The sequence below is a fragment of the Dipodomys merriami genome, unplaced genomic scaffold (assembly GCF_024711535.1).
Source record: "Dipodomys merriami isolate MVZ:Mamm:240054 unplaced genomic scaffold, mDipMer1.0.p SCAF_1, whole genome shotgun sequence".
Lineage (NCBI taxonomy): Eukaryota > Metazoa > Chordata > Mammalia > Rodentia > Heteromyidae > Dipodomys > Dipodomys merriami.
Genome location: NW_027202270.1, coordinates 44,652,868 through 44,673,355, shown reverse-complemented (window position 1 = coordinate 44,673,355; position 20,488 = coordinate 44,652,868). Strand labels below are relative to the sequence as shown.

General features: G+C 35.4%; 1 protein-coding gene across 3 annotated transcripts in view; it reads right to left on the bottom strand.

Moving 5' to 3' along the window:
* Positions 1 to 20,488, bottom strand: part of Tlk1 (tousled like kinase 1) — a 119,436-nt gene that overhangs the window by 70,070 nt on the left and 28,878 nt on the right. Inside the window, exons 1-3 of one of the 3 annotated variants that reach the window (XM_070021123.1) lie at positions 20,226 to 20,245; positions 16,719 to 16,829; positions 8,935 to 9,053 (exon numbers count right to left, since the gene is read on the bottom strand). In XM_070021123.1, coding sequence (XP_069877224.1) covers positions 8,935 to 9,048 — 114 coding nt within the window. In that variant the 5' untranslated portion in view covers positions 9,049 to 9,053; positions 16,719 to 16,829; positions 20,226 to 20,245. Of the gene's footprint in view, positions 1 to 8,934; positions 9,054 to 16,718; positions 16,830 to 20,225; positions 20,246 to 20,488 lie in introns of those variants that run through there. The other 2 variants (XM_070021113.1, XM_070021102.1) reach the window with 2 other exon arrangements.

The following is a 20,488-nucleotide window of genomic DNA, read 5'->3' as shown; positions in this document are numbered from 1 at the left end:
CTCGGCATTACATAAACAAAAAGAAAAAAGCCGGAAGTGGCATTGTGGCTCAAGTGGTAGAGCGCTAGCCTTGAGCTGAAGAGCTGAGGGACAGCGCCCAGGCCCAGAGTTCAGGCCCCACAACCAGACCCCCCCCAAAAAAAATGCTTTAAAAAAATGAAACCTTGTATAAAAAATTATGAAGCAAGTGGGGCTGGAGGTGTGGCTCAAGTAATATAGTATGTGCTTGCTTTGGAAGAGCAAGGCCATTGACTTCATATCTCAGTACTTCCCATGCTTAAAAGAAGTCTAAAATTCTGTGTATCAATCCTACCTGTGTGCCTAAAATAGGTTGTCCTCACATGGTGAGTCTTTTCTTTAAAAAAAAAATGGAAGTAGATGTAATGGTACATATCTGTGCTCTCAGCTGACAATATTTTTTCATTGATAAGCACTCATTTTAATTTTTTTTTTTTTTGGTCGGCCGTGGGGCTTGAACTCTGTGCCTGGGCGCTGTCCTTCAGCTCTTCAGCTCAAGGCAAGCGCTCTACCACTTGAGCTACAGCGCCACTTCCGGTTTTTTTCTGGTGGTTTATTGGAGATAGGAGTCTCATGGTCTCTCCTGCCCGGGCTGGCTTTGAACCGCGATCCTCAGATCTCAGCCTCCTGAGTAGCTAGGATTACAGGCGTGAGCCACCAGCGCCCGGCTATAACCATATTCTTAACGTTATTATAAAGGTGATGTACAGAGTAGTTAGTTGCATAAGTCAGGTGAAGTACATTTCATGTCACCCTTTCCCTCGCTTTCTACTCATTTTTTCTTAATCACTTAGTACGTCCTGTAAGTTTACAGTGTCCTGTGTTTTAAGGCAATTTATTTAATATTTTTGCTCTTTGGTTTGAAAACTGAATTGTAGCTGGTTCTTAAGAGTGTTTTACTCACCAGGCACTACTGGCCTACTACTCAGGAGGCTGAGATCTGAGGATTGGGGTTCAAAGCCAACCCAAGCAGAAAAGTCCATGAGACTCTTTTCCAATTAACTACCAAAAGGCTAGAGGTAGAACTGTGACTCAAGTGACAGAGTGCTAGTTTTGAGCACACGAGTTCAGTCAAGGATAGTGTCCAGGCCCTGAGGTCAAGTCCCATGACACACACACACACACACACACACACACACACACACACACACACACACACACACACACACACACACACACACACACACACACACACACACACACACACACACACACACACACACACACACACACACACACTTTTACCCATCTAGACATTTTGTTACTAAATATGATCCCTGAGGTCAAGTCCCATGACACACACACACACACACACACACAATTTTACCCATCTAGACATTTTGTTACTAAATATGATGTGTAAATTCTGTGTGACAAATGTTCTGAAGTATTGTTTGATTTAAATGCATTACTAATTCATAATTAATCTTATGAAAATAAAATTATATTGTTAAAAAGTATTTTTCTTAACCCTAGTATACCTATTTATACACATTTTATTTTATTTTTCATTAACATGTAATAACTTCACACATTTATGGGGTAACAATGTTACATTCCACTGTATGTACACTTTGTTAATCAAATCAAATCAGGACAATTAGTATTTCCATTTCATACAGCTCCTTTCTTACTTGACTGTGGACTGTGTCATAAACACTAGACTTTATTCCTCCTATTCTGATTCTCATTATCTAGCCTATCTCTTCTTCCTAGCTTCCCATTATCTACCTTCCTCTCTCTTTCCTCCCTAGTTTCCACTAATCCTACTTTATTGTATTCTATTGTACCAAGTTGTTTTGGACTTCACACAGGAGAGAGAACATACAATATTGGTTCTTCTGGATCTTCAGGATTTCACCTGACGTACTGTCCACTAGTTACAATAATTTTGCTACAAATAACAGGTCTTCATTTTCTTATTGCTGAATAATATTCCATCATTTGTAACCACTTCCTTTTTCAAACCATAGATCAAGAGACACCATGATTGGCTTCACATCTTAACTATTATGAACAGAAATGCAAAAAAAACCCATGGATATACAGGTATGTTTTTGCTATTGTCTTAATTTCCTTCAGATATATACTAGGGCTGGAATGGCTAGAACATATAGAATATTTTTAGTTTCCAAAATGAATCTTTCAGAGTTTTCCATAATGTCTATTATAATGTACACTCCTAAAAGCAGTGAAAAAGAATTTTTTCCCCATTCTTGCCAGCATGTATTTTACTTTATTTGATTTTAATTATTTTATTTTATTTTGGTGCCAGTACTGGAGCTTGAACTCTGGGTGTTGAGCTCTCTCTCTCTCTTTTTTTCTTTTTTTTTTTTTTTTTTTTTTTGGTCAGTCCTGCGGCTTGAACTCTGGGTTTGGGCGCTGTCCCTCAGCTCTTCAGCTCAAGGCGAGCGCTCTACCGCTGAGCCACAGCGCCACTTCCAGTTTTCAAGTGGTTTATTGGAGATAAAAGTCTCACGACTTGCCCATCTAATTGTAACCCCTCTGTACAGTATTTTCACAATAAAAAATAAATAAAAATTAAAAAAAAAGAGTCACACGGACTTTCCTGCCCGGGCTGGCTTTGAACCATGATCCTCAGATCTCAGCCTCCTGAGTAGCTAGGATTACAGGCATGAGCCACCAGTGCCCAGTGTGTTGAGCTCTCTCTTGGCTTTTTCAGTCAAGGCTGGCTCTCTACCATATTGCCACTTCCAGTTTTTTCCTTTTTTTTTCTGGGTAATTGTAGACACCAACATTTCTGCCAGGCTGGCTTTGAACTGTGATCCTCAGAATTTAGACTCCTGGGCAGCTAGAAATATAGGTGGGAGCCACAGGCCTGGTTTGTTTAAACATTCTGATTGGGGTGAGATGATACTTCATTGTGATTTTTATTTGCATACTCTGATAATTAATGATGTGTGCCTCCAGAAGGCTTTTATTCATCAGCTTGTTGATAGTATGGTGAAAGATACAATATTTTGTTGTATTTTTTTTTAGAATTATTAAGTAGTTGTACAAAGGGGTTACAATTCCGTAAGTCATGAGTACAACGCTTCTGGGTCAATGCCACTCCTTCCTTCATTCTCTCCAAGTTTCTCCCCATCCAAAGTTACATAGTTCACTTTTTTACATAGTATACAATGAATACAACCACTGCCTTGTCTTACTGCCATATTTAAACTAGCATATACAATTATATGATTTTACTGAGACCATTACAATTTGAAAAGCAAATCTAAAAATTTAACTCCTTGGTTGTACTAGTCCTATTTGAGAGATTGGGAAATTAATAGAGATTGAACCCAAGGCTTCTATGTGCTAGCCAACCACTTCACTATTGAGCCATATTCCCTACCCTCCTTTATAAAATTTTCATTTTGAGAGTCTGCGTGGTTTCGGCTTTCGGAGTGTGGGACGCGGAGGCGCCAGAGGTACCGGTTTGGATCCGGGCAGGGAGGGGTCCTGGCTTGCCTGGACGGCTACATGAAAATAGCCTTGAAGCAGAGAGAGGAGTATGTCAATGGACAGCTCAAGAATAAGTACGGGGATGCATTTATCCGAGGAAACACCCAGAAGGAGAAGGATGTGAAGGCACCAGGAAGCAGCTCGTCTCATATTTAGACATATTTTTTTATGAAATGTTTTTTCTATTTGGGGGTTCTTTTGTGATATAATTTGTCCAGTTTTCATAATAGTTGGTGATTTTTTTCACTGACATGAGTAAGAGAGAGAGACAAAATTATGATTGATTTGTAAAGAATTGCTCATTTAAGTTTCATTTTCTTTTGCATATGTGTCAATATAGAAAATGCTAAAAGAATTTTAAAAAATATCAAAACCTAAAAAATAAAATAAAATTTTCATTTTGAGACAGTATCACTAAGCTGAGATCCTCAGATAGCTTCCTGAATAGCTTGGACTGTGTTGCCATGCCTACACTAGTCACACTTTAAGTTTTAGTAGCCACATGTGACTAGTGACTACATATAAATGTAAAACAAATACCTCATAAAACTCTATTGAACATAGTAGCTACAGACTAAGAGTCAGCAAACTATGGTCCTCCACCTGTTTTTAACTAACCAAAGCCTAACTATCCAAAAGCTGGAAATGGTGCTCAAAGTGGCAGAGCACTAGCCTTCTAGTGCTTCTAACTGGGCTGAGTTCAAGCCCTAGGACTGGCATAGAAAAGTTGCATAGAAAAGTTCTGATGGATATCACAAAGCCTATAGACATTAAGCATTTTGCCTATATAGAAAAAGTTACTCCAACTTTTCTAGAAACCCTAACAAAATAAAAAGCAGAAGTGTGTGTGTGTTTGAAACAGAAAGAGGGGGTGAGAAGAGGGAGAATTAAGAGTGCAATGCTATACTTCACCAATAGATGCCCCTACCTAACCAGATATAATTCAGTATAAAACTGCTTCCCCAAAAAGCAGTCTTAAATTCTCAATTTGAAATTCAAGTCTAATAATACAAAATACAACAAACACTTCAATATCTAGTAGATGTGCTTTCATTCCAGTTTCAAGGCAGAAACCATAGGTAGTTTCAGAGAACTGTGCTGTCCTTATATTTTAGATGGGACTATAAATCAACCTGCCTGCCACTACTGAAATTCTAAGGAAGGTCCTTTTCCCATATATACTCTCCATCCAAGAAACCAATGGGAAAGCACAAAATCAATACTAAACTAATCAACTCTCTTCCCAGTATTTTGGGTCTTGACAGTGATATATAAGCACAGGACAGAAGAATGTGTTTCTTTGTTGGTTTGAATCAAGAGAGCAGAGTTGCCCTGCTTCCTATTCAAGTCCGGTATTTCCAGTCTCTGAGCCATCTTTTGAATTGCTCCATATTCTGCCAATATCTTCTTTCTTTGTTTAAGATAGCTAGAGTTGATTCATTCTTCTGCAAATAAATTCTAATCATTGATACAAAATAAATTTACAATTTGGCAAAAAATATGAAGTGGAAAAAGTAGAAAACAAAGCCACGATCTTTGAAGATAAATAGATGGTGGTTCCCCCTAATCTCAATCAGCCCTACCACTATTGTATTGTTGGGCTGTTAAATTGCCCATTAAGCATTCATCATTCTGCTGTTATCAATTATTTCTAAATATTAATCAAGGATCTTAGATTTTAGGTAGTACCTATGCATATAAAGAAAAAAAAGTATCATTACTCTATCTCCCCAAACATCTTTAGATCACTGATTACAATATACCAAAATATCAAAAGCTTATGCTATTGGATTTAGTTAGAATGCTTCATATTTTAATAATTTTTTCAACTGTGGGTTTAACATACAAATTCCCACAGACTAGATGATAAATGTGAGAAACCAAGGCATCTCCATCTACAAGTCACCAAACTATGCTTAACCTGCTTTAGCTATTACTAGAATGACTATAAGATATCTAACACAAGAACTGTACTCACTGTCTGAAATCAAAAGATTAAATGAAACAGATGAGTAACTTAAATGATACCCTGAGAGATGTTAGAGTTGCAGTTCAGTGGTTGTCAGCTTGCCTAACGTGACTGAAGTGCTCAGTTAAATCTTAGCAGGTACACGTACTGGTAACATGTGTATACAACACATACACACACACACAATGAAGTAATTTCAATGTTGTTTGATGTGATATTATCAGTTCAGAAGTAAGCAAATTAGTAAACAAAACAAATTTTGGTCCTATGTTCAGTTGCAAAGAGCTTGTTGGTTCTAACCAACACCAACAGCATATTATAAAACATGTTCACAAAGACCATGTGAGTCCATGAAAATTCCAAGTATTTTCCCCAGGAATATATGCAAATCTCAAAACTAACCTTCTAATTGTCTCAGTCACTAAAATTTTCAAAAGAGAATTAAAATCAAGTCATCCTCTTAACTTTTTATGGTTCTTTCCCAAAATTAAGGAGCTGAGATATAAGGATTTAAGTCCTTTATTCTTAAGATCTCAGTAGTCTAGTCAGAAGTAATAAAATATGATGAGATAAATTTTCTCTGTATATACCCAGATGTCAAAGGAAGGTCATAGGATGTCCACCAAGTTTAGATTTGGGCAATCTTGTCAAAGAAGCATTCTTAAAGTGCTACTCATCTGACTTTTGGCAATCAAAACAGTGATAAGTCTAAGGAAAATGGAGATAAAGACATGTGAAGCAAAGTGAACACTATGTCCAAAAGAAAAAGTGAAAATCCATGCCTGTTTATGGAACCACAGTCTAACTACAGAAAAATATGAATGTGAAAAGATTGAAGATGGGCATAAAATTGGGCCATAGAGATAAGTCAGGAAATCAGGAATAATTTAATGATAAATAATTTAAACTTTAAAACTTGTGTAAAACTATTTTAAAATTTCTAAGCAAGAGTAGGCAATCGGATGTGATTTTAGAAAGATCAAACTAGGAAGATGACAACATAAGTACATATTCCACTCAGGTAAAAATTCAACAGCAATGTATACAGCTCTAATTATAGATAGATAGATAGATAGATAGACAGATAGATAGATAGATAGATAGATAGATAGATAGATAGATAGATAGATAGATAGATAGATAGATAGATAGACAGACAGACATAATACAGAGTTGAAGTAAAGTTGGAATGGTTAATAAAGAAAAAAAAATCTCAACCACAAAAGTGACTCCACTCACAAATGAATAGCCTTTTAGTGTTACCATTAACAAGGTTAGGAGAACTATTAATATAGAAAAGAGAAATAGGAACAAGCCTGGCCTTTTGATCAAATCTGTGATGAAGAACATCAGACCCAGGATGCTTAAAGTCAGATCTGACAGCAGACTTAAGTTCATCACTGCTGCAAACAGTACTGTACATTTAGAAAACACCAAGGAATTCTAAAAATAAGATGACTATAAAACACTTTCAAAATCAACAAACAGGTTCAGCAAGTTCAGGACACAAGAGCAACACAAAAAATCCAATTATATTTTTACATGACAGCAATAAACAAACTAAAAATAAAATTAAGAAAACTCTATTAAAACAAAAAATAGAAACAAAATGAAGAAAATTCCATTTAAAATACTGTTAAGAGCTGGGCACTGGGGTCTCACGCCTGTAATCCTAGCGACTAAGGAGGCTGAGATCTGAGGACCACAGTTCAAAGCCAACACTGGCAGGAAAGTCTGTGAGACTCTTCTCGCCAATAAACCACCAGAAAACCGGAAGTGGTGCTGTGGCTCAAGTAGCAGAGAACTAGCCTTGAGCTGAAGAGCTTAAGTACAGTGCCCAGGCTAGCCTTGAGCTGAAGAGCTTAAGTACAGTGCCCAGGCCCAGAGTTCAAGCCCCAGGACCGACCAAAAAAAAAAACAAACTACTGAAAAGGTTTGATTAAATTATGACTGAATTTCACAAAATAAAATGTACATAAAGTATCTATACACTAAAAATAAAAACCATCATAAAAGAAAATACATAAGCAAATCTAAAGACCTCTATGATCATAGATTAGACAATGTCCTAAGACTGCAATATTATATCAGATATGATGAGACATGCCTGTAACTGCAGGTTAAAGCAGAAGAATCTCAAGTTGAGCCATGAGCCACTGTCAGTCCCACAGCAGTTCGGGATTTTTTTTTTAATTTAATTTTATTGTAAAGGTGATGTACAGAGGGGTTACAGTTACATAAGTGAGATAGTGAGTGTATTCATTGTCTAACATTGTTACACCTTTCCTCATTTTTCTCCCACTTTCCCTCCCCCCCCAAAGCAGTTGTTTTTAATATTAGCAAAAGAACACAAAGACCCACATGTATATATGCTAATCATACATCACGTATACATATATATATATATTTATCTCCTATGTAACAAATTACTAATGGAAATGGCAATCATATATTGATCAAAGTAGCACCACAAAATAGTAGAAAAACATGGATGATTTAAGGTGTATTGTAGAGAAAACCAGCCAATAGATGGAAGAAAAATAAAACCAAATTAATACATATATTATACTTAGCTGATACTTTAAATAAGTGATGATAAAACTATACACTAATAAAAGAAACCATATAATAACTCTGTGGCCCAAAAGTAAGGAAAAAGTCTGTAGCTGTCAGGATATGAGATGTCTACAGAACTCAGTTTAGTTTGGGGGTTTCTTTTTTGAGCTGTTCATAATACAGTATTTACAAAGACATGATATATTAGAACTTTTATTCTTTCTTAAAAACTTTCTTACAACAATCAAATATCAACTGGACCCTTCCAAAATTCTAAAATGCAGTATGAGATCTTCTTGATCTTATTTTTCTATATTTTGTTATAACATCAAAGTAGGAATTGTTCATCAATTATTTTCAGTTATATTAAAATTAGAGAAAAAAATTAGGTAATAAGAAGGCAAAAGAATGGTAGTATGTGACTGTTAATGGACACCAATGATGCCCACATACTAATGTTTAGAAGCTATGAATTGGTTACATTAAAGTGGCAAAGATGGCTTTTTAGATATGTTTAAATGTAAAGATTTTGTGTTGGGCACATTATCACAGAGTATCTGAGTGGGGCCTTAACTAATTACTCCAGTACTTAAAAGTACTATGAACCCTTGAAATATATTATACTGTTCTATAATATAATATCTCTAAAGTGTATTATGCTGTAACAGTAATCAGGTTTATACAGCTGCTAATAGCTCACTGGTAGAGTGCTTGCCTACTACTATGTATAAGGCCATGGGTTTGATCCCCCATGCCAAAAATAAAATAAGTATTTGTAAATACTGATTTTTAGTTACTTGTACATGCTATAAAAGTCATAGAAGTAATCATCAGCTGTTAAATACATATGTAGGGTTTCTTTTCAAAACATTTTTGGACTATTTTGTACAAAGAAAGAATATTAAAAGATTAGAATTACTCACTTTAGCTCCAACACTGCAACTACCAGTACTCCCAGTGCTTCCACTTGCAACTCCTGTAAATCTAGCTTCCAATAACTCTTGCCTTCTTGGATCCAGACTATGAAGTTCATCCATTGCACCTATTGAAAGGGGGAGGAGGGAAGATATGTGAAAGGTACAAATACATGTTTTTAGTTAGGAAGGAATAAAAATTCAAAATGAATACTATAGACAGATGAAATTAATTAATTAATATACACACCTACTTATCAAAACATCCTACAGATTTGTAACACGTTTGATTAGAACCCAAAGTAAGAACTATATCCAATTCAGTACACAGATATACATATACATCCAGAAGTATCACAAAACATAACCTTTGCTGCACTGCAGTGATGAATCCTATAAATGACTATTTTAATCTGTTAAGGTGGGAGGGGCTGATTTCACAAGCTATTAACAGACCACAAGTCCATCACTGGAAAAAAATATATTTTTCTCATAATGTCATCTCCCTATTCTAAATTTATACAGAATTTAGATAGTAAATGACATTAGTCGTCTTAATTTACACATAACTTATCTGACTATATTGTAAGCTCAGAAGGATTGTTTTAACACTGGCACATCCCTTCTTTGATACATCTTCCCTGGTATTTATGGGAGATTAGTTCTACCACGTATACCTAATCCACAGATGCTTACATAAAACAGTAAGTTACTTGAATATAACTTTAGTACATCCTTCCATGTACTTTAAATCATCTAATAACTAATGAAGTATAAACGCTGTAAGAATAGTTGTTACTCTATATTATTTAGGGAACAATAACAAGCAAGAAAGTTTGCATATGTTTTCCTATCAAATATTTTTAGTTCTATAGTTAGTTGAAGTCATGGATGTAGAACCTAAGGACAGAGAGCCAATTAAATACTCCAAAGAATGGGGGTAAGGGGCGAGTGGGAGGGTATCACTTCAGGTACTTGTAATTATTCAGATTAAACACAAATCTTAGTTAAAAATTATTTTATGGCTGCTAATTCTTCATTTATAGAACACTAGAACTATAAAAAATGGTTCTTGACAATAGCAAGGAGAGTTATTAGTGAAATCTATAATGATTTAGGGAACATATTCAAACTCTGCTAGCCTTTTTTCACCTAACAACATTCTACCCCTAAAGTTTTAATAACTGTTCATATATGTTACCTTTAAAATCTCTCAGGTGGATAAAGAAACAGATGGGTAGTAACCATCCTTCCACACTACTGGTATCCTGAACATATCTTTCCTTCTCCTTTCTTTCCAAAAATAACTCTCTCTTAAAACAAACAAATAACAAAAAACAAAACAAACAAACAAACAAAAAACCCTAAAGTCTAACTTTTACTTCTGATTGTACTCAGTGAACAGGCTCTTGTACTCAGGCTCTTACTCCCTTCTTGCTCTATTCTGTCCTGTTGTACCTTTTAAAGGCTGGATGTGATGGTACACACTTCAGGATTTTGAATTATGAGGACAGTCTGAGATCCATCACTAGACCCTGATTCAAAACAATCAGCCAGTTAACAAGCATATAAATAAATAAATGAATGTCCACTTTAGTTTGAATTGTAACCTGCTACTATTTCTATTTAGTTATTCCCTAGACATCAATGCATCTTTTTTGTCTTTTCTGATCCTACAAATACATCAAAACTTTTACTAATCTTTGACTGAAGGAAAAAAGAGAAATTACAAAAATGCATAGTTGTAGTTTTCAAAAATGTAACTAGATCTTTTCTGTCCCTCCACTTTCTCTTTGAACTGTGACTATCCCAGATTGGTAAATCACTGATCTTTCTATTCTCTTTTCAGACTCTCCTTCAAATTTAGGAATCTCAAATCAAATGCTTATTATATACCAATCTGGATGGATCTTAACCACCTCTTAGCACTGGAGGTTACATTCTACTGAAATGATTTTTTTGGTTTTGCTTTATGTTTTTGTGTTTTTTTGGGGTCCGGTCATGGGGCCTGAACTCTGGACCTGGGCGCTGTCCCTCAGCTCCTCAGCTCAAGGCTGGTGCTCTACCACTTGAGCCTCAGCACCACTTCTGGCTTTTTTTTTCTTTTTGCTTATGTGGTGCTGAGGAATTGAACCCAGGGCCTCAGGCATGTAAGGCAAACGCTCTACCACTGAGGCACCTTCCCAGCCCCTTGCTTTATTTTTTTAAAAACAGCAGTTCTTCATTAGCACAAGGTTATTTTGAATAGATTGTCACATTTTTGAAATAATAAGAATATTTAGTGGTATTAAAAAACATAAGGAGGGGCTGGGAATGTGGCTAAATGGTAGAGTGCTTACCTCGCATACATGAAGCCCTGGGTTCAATTCCTCAGTACCACATAAACAGAAAAAGCTGTAACTAGTGCTATGGCTCAAGTGTAGAATGCTAGCCCTGAGCAAAAGAAGCTCAGGGACAGTGCCCAGGCCCAGAGTTCAACTTCTAGAACTGGCACACACGCACTAAAAAAACAAACAAACAAACAAACAAAAAAAAAAAACCAAAGACATAAGGAAAATGCAGAAAATAAACTCAGATGCAGTGACCAACAATAAAGAAAAAATAGTATTTAAGGGACGACACTGTCCAAAAAGAAATATATTCATTACCTGACTTATGTAACTGTAACACCTCTGTAACATCACTCTTAAAATATCAATAAAAAAATTTTTTAAAGACAGTCTTTTAAACTGATACTAGGAAAACTGTGTATCTATATGCAAAAAAATAAGGTAGACTATTGAACTCATAGCTTATAAAAATTAACTGAAAATGGATCAAAATACCTTAAGAACATAAGAGGAAAGCCTCATGACATTGAATTTATCAATGATTTCTAGGACAATATAGCTAATAAAGAGACAAGTAACATGAATTCTCACTAGCAAAATTAAAACTTGGTGTGTGTTTGTGTGCGTGTGCACCCCCGTGCCAGTCCTAGTGCTTGAATTCAGGGCCTGGATGCTGACCCTGAGCTTTTTTGCTCAAGGTAAGGGTTATCACTCTACTACTTGAGCCTCAGTTCCATTTCTGGATGTTTTATTAAGTAATTAATTATTTTTGGTGATTAACTGGAGGTAAGAGTCTCAGGGACTGTCCTACATGGACTGGCTTCAAACAGCAATCCTCAGATCTCATCCTGAGATGAGTAGCCAGGATTACAGGTTTGAGCCACTGGCGCTTAGAAAATTAATACTTTTATGTGTCAAAGAGGCAACAGAGAGAACACACAGAAAGATCTACAGATCAAGTATGATAAAGGACTGACATCCAAAATAAAGAACTGTAACTCAGTAACAAAAAAAGGCAGCAATTTATAAATGGGAAAAGACAAGAATAGAAATGTGTCCAGATTTTGATACAAATGGCCAGTAAGTTCAAAATGGTCAGCTACATTAACAGTGTTAAGGAAATGCAAACCAAAACAATGTACTATCATTTCACATCCATTTAGGATTGGTGTTATTTCAAAAAAAAAAAATACTGATCTGGAATATCTCCCCAAACCATGTATTCCAAGCTTGGTCCCTAGGCCGGTGAGCTACTGGGAGGTGGCGGAACCTTTAAAGAGGTAAGGTCTAATAGTCATGAGAACTTAAATGTGACTCTGAAGGGGTATAGGGGCCTAGGTCCCTCTTTTTTCTTTCTTCTGCTTCTCATTCACTACAAGGTGAATAGCTTTGCTCTATCACATGCTCTTCATGATATGCTGCCTTACCACAGGCCCTGAACAACCTGGTCTGAAACTTCTGAAGTCTTAAACCAAAATAAGATGCTCCTATTTTTAGGTTATCTTTTGTATTTTATTACAATAACAGAAAATTAACACAAGTATCTGCACCCCTTAGGCAATGCTAGTGAGAGTATAAAAATGGTATGGCCACTGTGGAAATGACTTAGCAGTTCCTCAAAGAATTAAAAATTACCATAGGACCCAGCAATTCCACTTATGAGTTTATAATTGATAGAAATTAAAGCAGGAATTCAACATACACACTCATAGCAGCACTGTTCATAATACCGATAGAAGCAATCCAAGCACTCACTGGATGAATAGATAAACAAAATGTGTGTATATATATAATATTATTCAGACTTAAATATCAAGTAAATCTTAATGCATGATACAATATGAAGAAAAATGAAGACACTGACTAAACAGTAACAAAAGAACAAATACTGTAAGACAAATACAATATAACATTTGACAGAGTAAACAAATTCATAGATACAACATAGAAGTGTTGCCAGCACTTAGCAGATGTGCTAGAATAGGGTGCTGGTGTCAATTAGTTTAAGGAATTTTAGCTGGGGAAGATGGGGATGTCCTAAAGATGAAAGATGTTGACAATAATAATGTGAATGTACTTAACACTACTAAACTATAATCCTAAAAAGCAATCAAAATGGACAATTTTGGGGGGGGGGGTCTAGTCGTGGGGCTTGAGCTCTGAGCCTGTTGTCCCTCAGCTCTTCAGCTCAAGGCTAGCACTCTACCACTTGAGCCACAGTGCCACTTCCAGCTTTTTTCTTTTTGCTTATGTGGTGCTGAGGAATTGAACCCAGGGCCTCAGGCATGCAAGGCACGTGCTCTACCACTGAGCCACCTTCCCAGCCCCAAAATGGACAATTTTATGTCTATTTTTACTAGATTTAATTATTTTGTATGCCATTACTAGGGCTTGAACTCAGGCCCTTGAACTCTCAATTGGCTCTGTATCCACTAAAGGATAACTGGCTCTCTACCACTTGAGCCACACCTCCACTTCCAGCTTTTTGTTTGTTAACTAAAGATAAAGAGTTTCATCTCATGGACTTTTCTGCCCAGGCTGGCTTGGAACCTCAATCCTCAGTTCTCAGCTTCTTTAGTAGCTAGAATTACAGGTATCAGCATATTAATACAGGTATAACTTCCATATTAAATTTTTTTCTAATTAAAACTATAAACTAGACTTCATCAAAATCTTAAAGCTTTGCTAGTTCAAAAAATAGTTATAAGCTGGGCACTGGTGGCTCGCACCTATAATCCTAGCTACTTAGGAAGCTAAGATTTGAGGATCACGGTTCAAAGCCAGCCCAGGCAGAAAAGTCCATGAGACTCTTATCTCCAATAAACTACTAGAAAATTGGAAGTGGCACTGTGGCTCAAGCAGTAGAGCACTTGCCTTTAGCTAAAGAGTGCAGGGACAGTGCTCAGGCCCAGAGTTCACGTCCCATGACCGACAAAAAAAAAAAAAAAGTTTTAAGATAAAAAAAGACACAGAAGTTTAGAAGATAGTTTTTAAAAATGTATATGTTATATACTATGTACACTCGGACTTGATAACTAGTTAATGGCACACTAGATCTTAGCAACATGAGGACATAAGGCCCTACTGCAACCTGGAACAGCTAGTAATAGGTATTTTGTTTCTCACTTTCTATCAGATATATAGCTCCCTCTAGAAGCTCAGTCTTCCCAGGTGAGATTGACAAGAAACCATATACTCAGGGGGGAAAACATTCTAACCCCAAACTCACACCCAATCCTGTCTTAATCTTTTAAACACTTTCTAAAAAGTTCTTGAAAGCATTTAAAGAATCAACACATATCTGGCACATAATAGGTACATAACAAATGTTACTGTCATTATCTGTCTGTAATCACAGCTAGACCCAGGTTTAAGCTAGTCTGGGCAAAAAGTTAGCAAGACATCATCTCAACAAAAAAGCTGGTCATGCTGCTTCATATCTATCATCTCAGCTATACAGGAGGTACAAGAAGAACAAGAACCATGGTCCATGCTGGCTAAAAATATGAGACTTTACCTAAAAAATAACTAACTAGAAAAAGGCTGAGGAAAAGGCTCAAGTGGTAGTGTCTGCCTATCAAGCACAAGGCCCTGTTTTGCCAACAGACAAAAACTCAAGTGATACTAACTGGTTGAGAATTAAAATGAAATTCTTTGCGGGGTGGGGGGTGGGATACCTCACTTTACTGGGGTTTCTTATCAAATCTATTGTAAATATCCATCTATGAACGTTAGTCTGTAATAGTACTTTATCTTTGAAAATATATTTTCACATAAATATATATGACCGAATAGTGATACCAATTTACAATCATATGCTTTTGAGTATATTTTTCACTTGAAGTCAGATATTGATTCTATTAGATTCTTTTGATATTTGCCTTTTATCATGTCATCACACAGTAATTACTTCCAATAAAAGTTAGAAAGCTGTCCTCCAATTGCATAGTAAGTAGATTATAAAACATGAAAACTTTCTTTGCACTTGTATCCGCATCTGAACAATAGTTTGCAACTGAGAAATACATCCACTTAAATTTTGTAAGAATGAAGATCTGCCTTCTTTGTGACAAACATCAGATGTTACTATAATAACTTTATTAAAATGTAATTTCACAAACTAACAGTGTTCTTTCTATAATTATAGGTTAAATTCATGTAAAAATGTCATCAAATCTACAGAATAGAACACAGAAGTGGAGCTGTGGCTCAAGTGGTAAGAGTGCTAGCCTTGAGCAAAAAAGCTCAGGGACAGCACCCAGGCCCTAAGCTCAAGCCCCAGAACTAGTGCCAAAAGCATAAATTAAAAAAGATGTGTCTTAAACATCTACAGAACAAATAAATTTCAAAACTAAACACTGTTTGATAGCAGTTGGTCAGTCAGTTCTCTTCAGAAAAAAAAAATTCAATCTCAGTCTTTACTAAGATTGGGAAAAGAAAAATTCCTACAAGTGCTAAACCCATCAAGACTAGCATCCTATTTTAAGGAAAACTCATATAGCTGGTTTAACTCCATTAGCAAGAGATCATCAAAAAATATTTTAAAAAATCACAGTTCACAACTGGCTCAATGAATACAATAGATTTGAACATGTTCGGCAAATTACCTGCTAGTGAATCATCATCAACTTTGTATACCTTACACTTCTAAGTTTGTACAACTAAGATTTTGTTTTGTTCTATTCTATTCTATTTTATCAGCATTCACTGCAGTGCATCTTAGTGGACCCCATTTCAAATTGTGCTTAGTGTGTCCTTGTCTGTAATTGTTCCACAAAGAATATTCATAAGGTTAATTTCTTTTACACTTCAAACTTGGCATTGAGTCTTACAAATACACAACAACGGAGTAATATCAATAACATCCATCAAGTTATGAAGAGCCTAAGCAAACCACTCTAAATCATTTGTCTTTTTAATTGACTACTGATGTTGTTTCAAACCTCAACTCTTAAATCCACAAATCTTGCCAAAAAGTTAATAGCTTAAAACAAGTCTATTTTCTCTAGACATAATTTTTTTAACAGCTGCAATCAAATACAACTCAATTAGCATCAGTAAATGGGTCTCTATTTGGCTAACAAATGAGTCCACTGGAAACTTGTTATTGGTGGCAGCCTCATTCATTTTTATATTTAATAAGAAATCATGCTACAATAATATATTTCATTGTAAATTTTCTAATTTTTCGTTTACTGACCCGAGAATCTGACATACTATGGTATATGCTTAGTTTAGTAATATCAGCTTACATTGTATTCCATCAGTTAAAGAGTTACTATACCACTAGTGTCCTGTCTCTTAAGTACTAAGTACTTAGGCATCTCTTTTGGTTTCATTGCTTTTCCTCATTACTAACATAATGAGTGTTTGTTGTAATAAACAATACAGAAATATAAAAGTGAGAAGTATCAAAACACTCCCTTATCTCCCAAATCCCACTCTTCAGAGGTAGATATGTACCTTTAAAAAGGACAGTGATGATTACTGTCCCATGGTACGCCTTGGCCTATTCTTCTATCCCAATAATGCAAGGTGAGAGAAGGGCCACAGTTTTTATTTCTTACAGTCCATCTGTATCAGGAAAGGAAGAAAGCTGCATGTAACATATGTAAGAAATCCAGACTGAATACTACCTATATATTAAACACAATCTAAAACAGTGTATTTTAATAAACAAGGGCAGAATACTATAAATGTTCATTCAGTGCTATTTTATACTACAATCATTATTTCATTGCTATCACCTCTATCATCCTCACAAGATTCCTAAAATGGGATTACTATAGATATTATCTATAAAACCATGGGCTCCAAATAGATATTATCTATAAAACCATGGGCTCCAAAACCAAACCGTCTTGAGTTCAAATCACAGTGATGACCTCCTCATTGTAAAAACCTAATAATCTATATCATAGGATTGTTTCCAAGGAGGTCATGGATTAATTAGCAGTGGGAATTAAATGAGGCAAACACACAAATTCTTGGCAGGTTACTGGAATATATAAAGACAATACTTTTTACATACTATTATGAAGTCCCAAGAAAATAAGCAACTTGCCCAAACTTACATGTCAAGTCAGTGACATGAAGAGAAAACAAAAGGATTTTTATTAGCCTACAGTAGAACATTCCAATCTATTCATCTTTCTATATATCTAGCCAAAACTTTCCAATAACAAAGAAAAAGATCTAATCTACACAATTTCCAACAAAACAGGCAACTCTATTTTTAACACATTATCTTGCTGGATGAAAATAAAAGTGTTCTTTCACTATTCCTCCCAACTATAAATTGCTTTAACTCAAGATGTCAGAAGTTTAGAATCTAGATATAAATCTGTACCTAAGCCACATCCCATAAGATTCTCCAGAGTGGTACAATAGTTCAAATGGCAAGTGTGATACCCTGAGTTTAATTCCCTGTATCACCAAAATAATAATAAATTCCTCTAAAAAGACAAATTTCTAATGATCAAATCATCCAAAACCCTAACTTTAAAATCTAGTCATTATTTTCTACCTTATACAATAAACACTAAGTAAATCAATGAAAAATGAAACTATTTCAATAGGTTTGTATGTTTCATCCTACTACTCAATGACCAAAATACCCTACGACATAATCAATCCCTTAGTATTTCCACAAATGACTGCCATTTTTTCATAGTATTACAAAATTGGGTATCATTCTCATTTCTCTTTTATTTGTGCATGTATGATCTAAAAACTGCAAAAACAGTGTGGGAGAAGTAAATTTAAACCAGTCCTATGCCTAGTTGGTCCTCAATTTTATACTATGGTCTTTCAGGTAAATTTTAATCACCTTAAAATAGAGACTAATATCAACTTTTCCTTTGATTCTAATAATAACTTCTTTCTCTCCTCCCTTTCTTCCTTACTTTTATTTGGTCTGGCCTAATCTCCTCCTACTTCTGCCTCCTCAATAGTTGTGACCACAGATGCCTGCCACCACACCCAGCTTGTTTTTGCCTAGGCTGACCTGGAACCCTGACCCTACCTTTCAAGGAGCTGCAATTACAGGTGGGCACCACCACAATGGTTGATTTTTTAAAAAAATAATTTTTATTGATATTAGGTGATTACATAAATTTCACATATTTCACAGTATTGTGGAATAGTGATACTTAAAGTCACAAACACATTTTAACCTTCACATGGCAAATTGTCATTATCATGGTCTATAAAGTTTGTGAATTCTATGAGCTTTGACAATACAACTATTTTTTCCACATCAGGTGATATTTACATTTCTTTCCTTTTGCTTAGTGTAATCTGTTCCCTCTTTCCCTTTCATTCCCTCCCTCCCATCACTGCCTTTGAGTTGCCTAGTTCATTTTCATCAATGTCTAGTGCAGTTGATGGGACAATGGCCGCTATTTGTAATAATTTCCTAGAGATATTTTTTCTCCAATGTCAATTTATCTTCCATATAAACAAATAAGTAGGTATTTTTATAAAAGCAATAATTTCACTTTTATTTTTTATGCTTAGAAATGAACTCCAGAGTAAGGGAAGGGTGATATCCAAAAAGAAATGTACTCTTATAACCCCTCTGTACAGTATCTTTACAATACATTAAAAAAAAAACATTAAACCTATAAAAGTAAAAACAATGTACTCTTTATCTGAGATGTAACTGTAACCCCTCTGTACATCACCTTTATAATAATAAAAAATGTACTGCCATCAGTAAGGGAAAATGAGAACGTGGAAAAAATCCTACAGAGTAAAACATACCAACCATAGCTGAAGTTAACCAACATCAATATCCTACTTTATTCTTTCCTTGCATTCTTTGCTCTTCAGACTTTAGTTTTTAACAATTAAAATCATGCTTATAGTGCATCATGGCATTCAAAGATTTTTTTAACATTTACAGCTTTAATCATTTGCCTGCATGTGTGCACACATGAGCAAGCACATACACATACAGACACACTGAATATTCATGTGATAAATTTATCATTTTCTGAAGTACTGCTAAATGAACTTACATAAAATTTCCATCCAGCCAATTCTTTATTTTCCTTAACTGATAATTTTACATTCAGAAACTCATGACATTATATTAACCTACCCACTCATCCCCAAAAAACTTATTATTCCCCCCAAACAAAACCTTAATAATGTTAATTTAAGAGTGAAAACAATAGTGGCAATTCTTTGCCATAAAAGACAAGCCTCAGAGCCAGATAGGTGCTGGTGACTTACAACCAACTATAAGTCTACTCAGGAGGCTGAGATCTGAGAATCACAGTTGAAAACCAGCCTGGGAAGATAAATGTTTTACCTCCAACTAATCAGAAAAGGCCAGAAATGAAGGTATGGCTCAAAAAAAGCCAAACAAGAGCACAAAACCCTGAGTCACTCACACTCACACACACACATCTCTCAGATAAATTACTAACATAGGGATTTGTATAAATTCACTACATGTTGATGTTACTAGTAATACAGCCATATTACTATGTTTTATAAAATTTTGAATTTTTCCTTTCAAATACCTGTAAGACAACCAAAAGCTTTGAAGGGACATTTTTACTTGTGTGTTAAAACTGGTAAATGTCAAAGCCATGTAGCACATAATTGTTCACACCAAATTCACATTACTTAAAGAAATTTCTGAAATTTTCCTGAATAAAATTTGAAAGCTTAGTATATATTTCCAATGTTTCCAATAGGAAATCTGTGGTAAGTTATTTGCAAATGTCAGAATTAGGAAAGTTGTCTGGCAGCTATCAATACTCGCACAAGTCTATACCAGTTGCTATTCTGTATTTTTGTTCCCAATTATCCATAAGCAATACTTCACCTCCTGATATATTTTTAAAATTATTTTCACAGCTACCTAACATTCAATTAAATGGATGTGGAGAATATATTGGTGATTCAAGTGGTTTCTAATTTATTGCAATTATGTAAAAACAGTGCTGTAACAATCACCTTTGTGCCCAGAATGTTTTGCTTGAATTTCTTTAAAAAGACTCCTAAAACATGGTACAAAGAAGACATGTAAGTATCAGTGATACTTATCTCTCCCTAGATCCACTCCACAATCTTCACCCAGAGCAAATGGGTATGAGTGCATGAAAGAACACAGCATGCCTATAGCATGCTACCTTTGGAAAGGTCTGTGTGCAAATAATTTCCACCTTTCCCTAAATGTGGTTCATTGTGCTTTCAGTCTATACAAACAATATGGCATT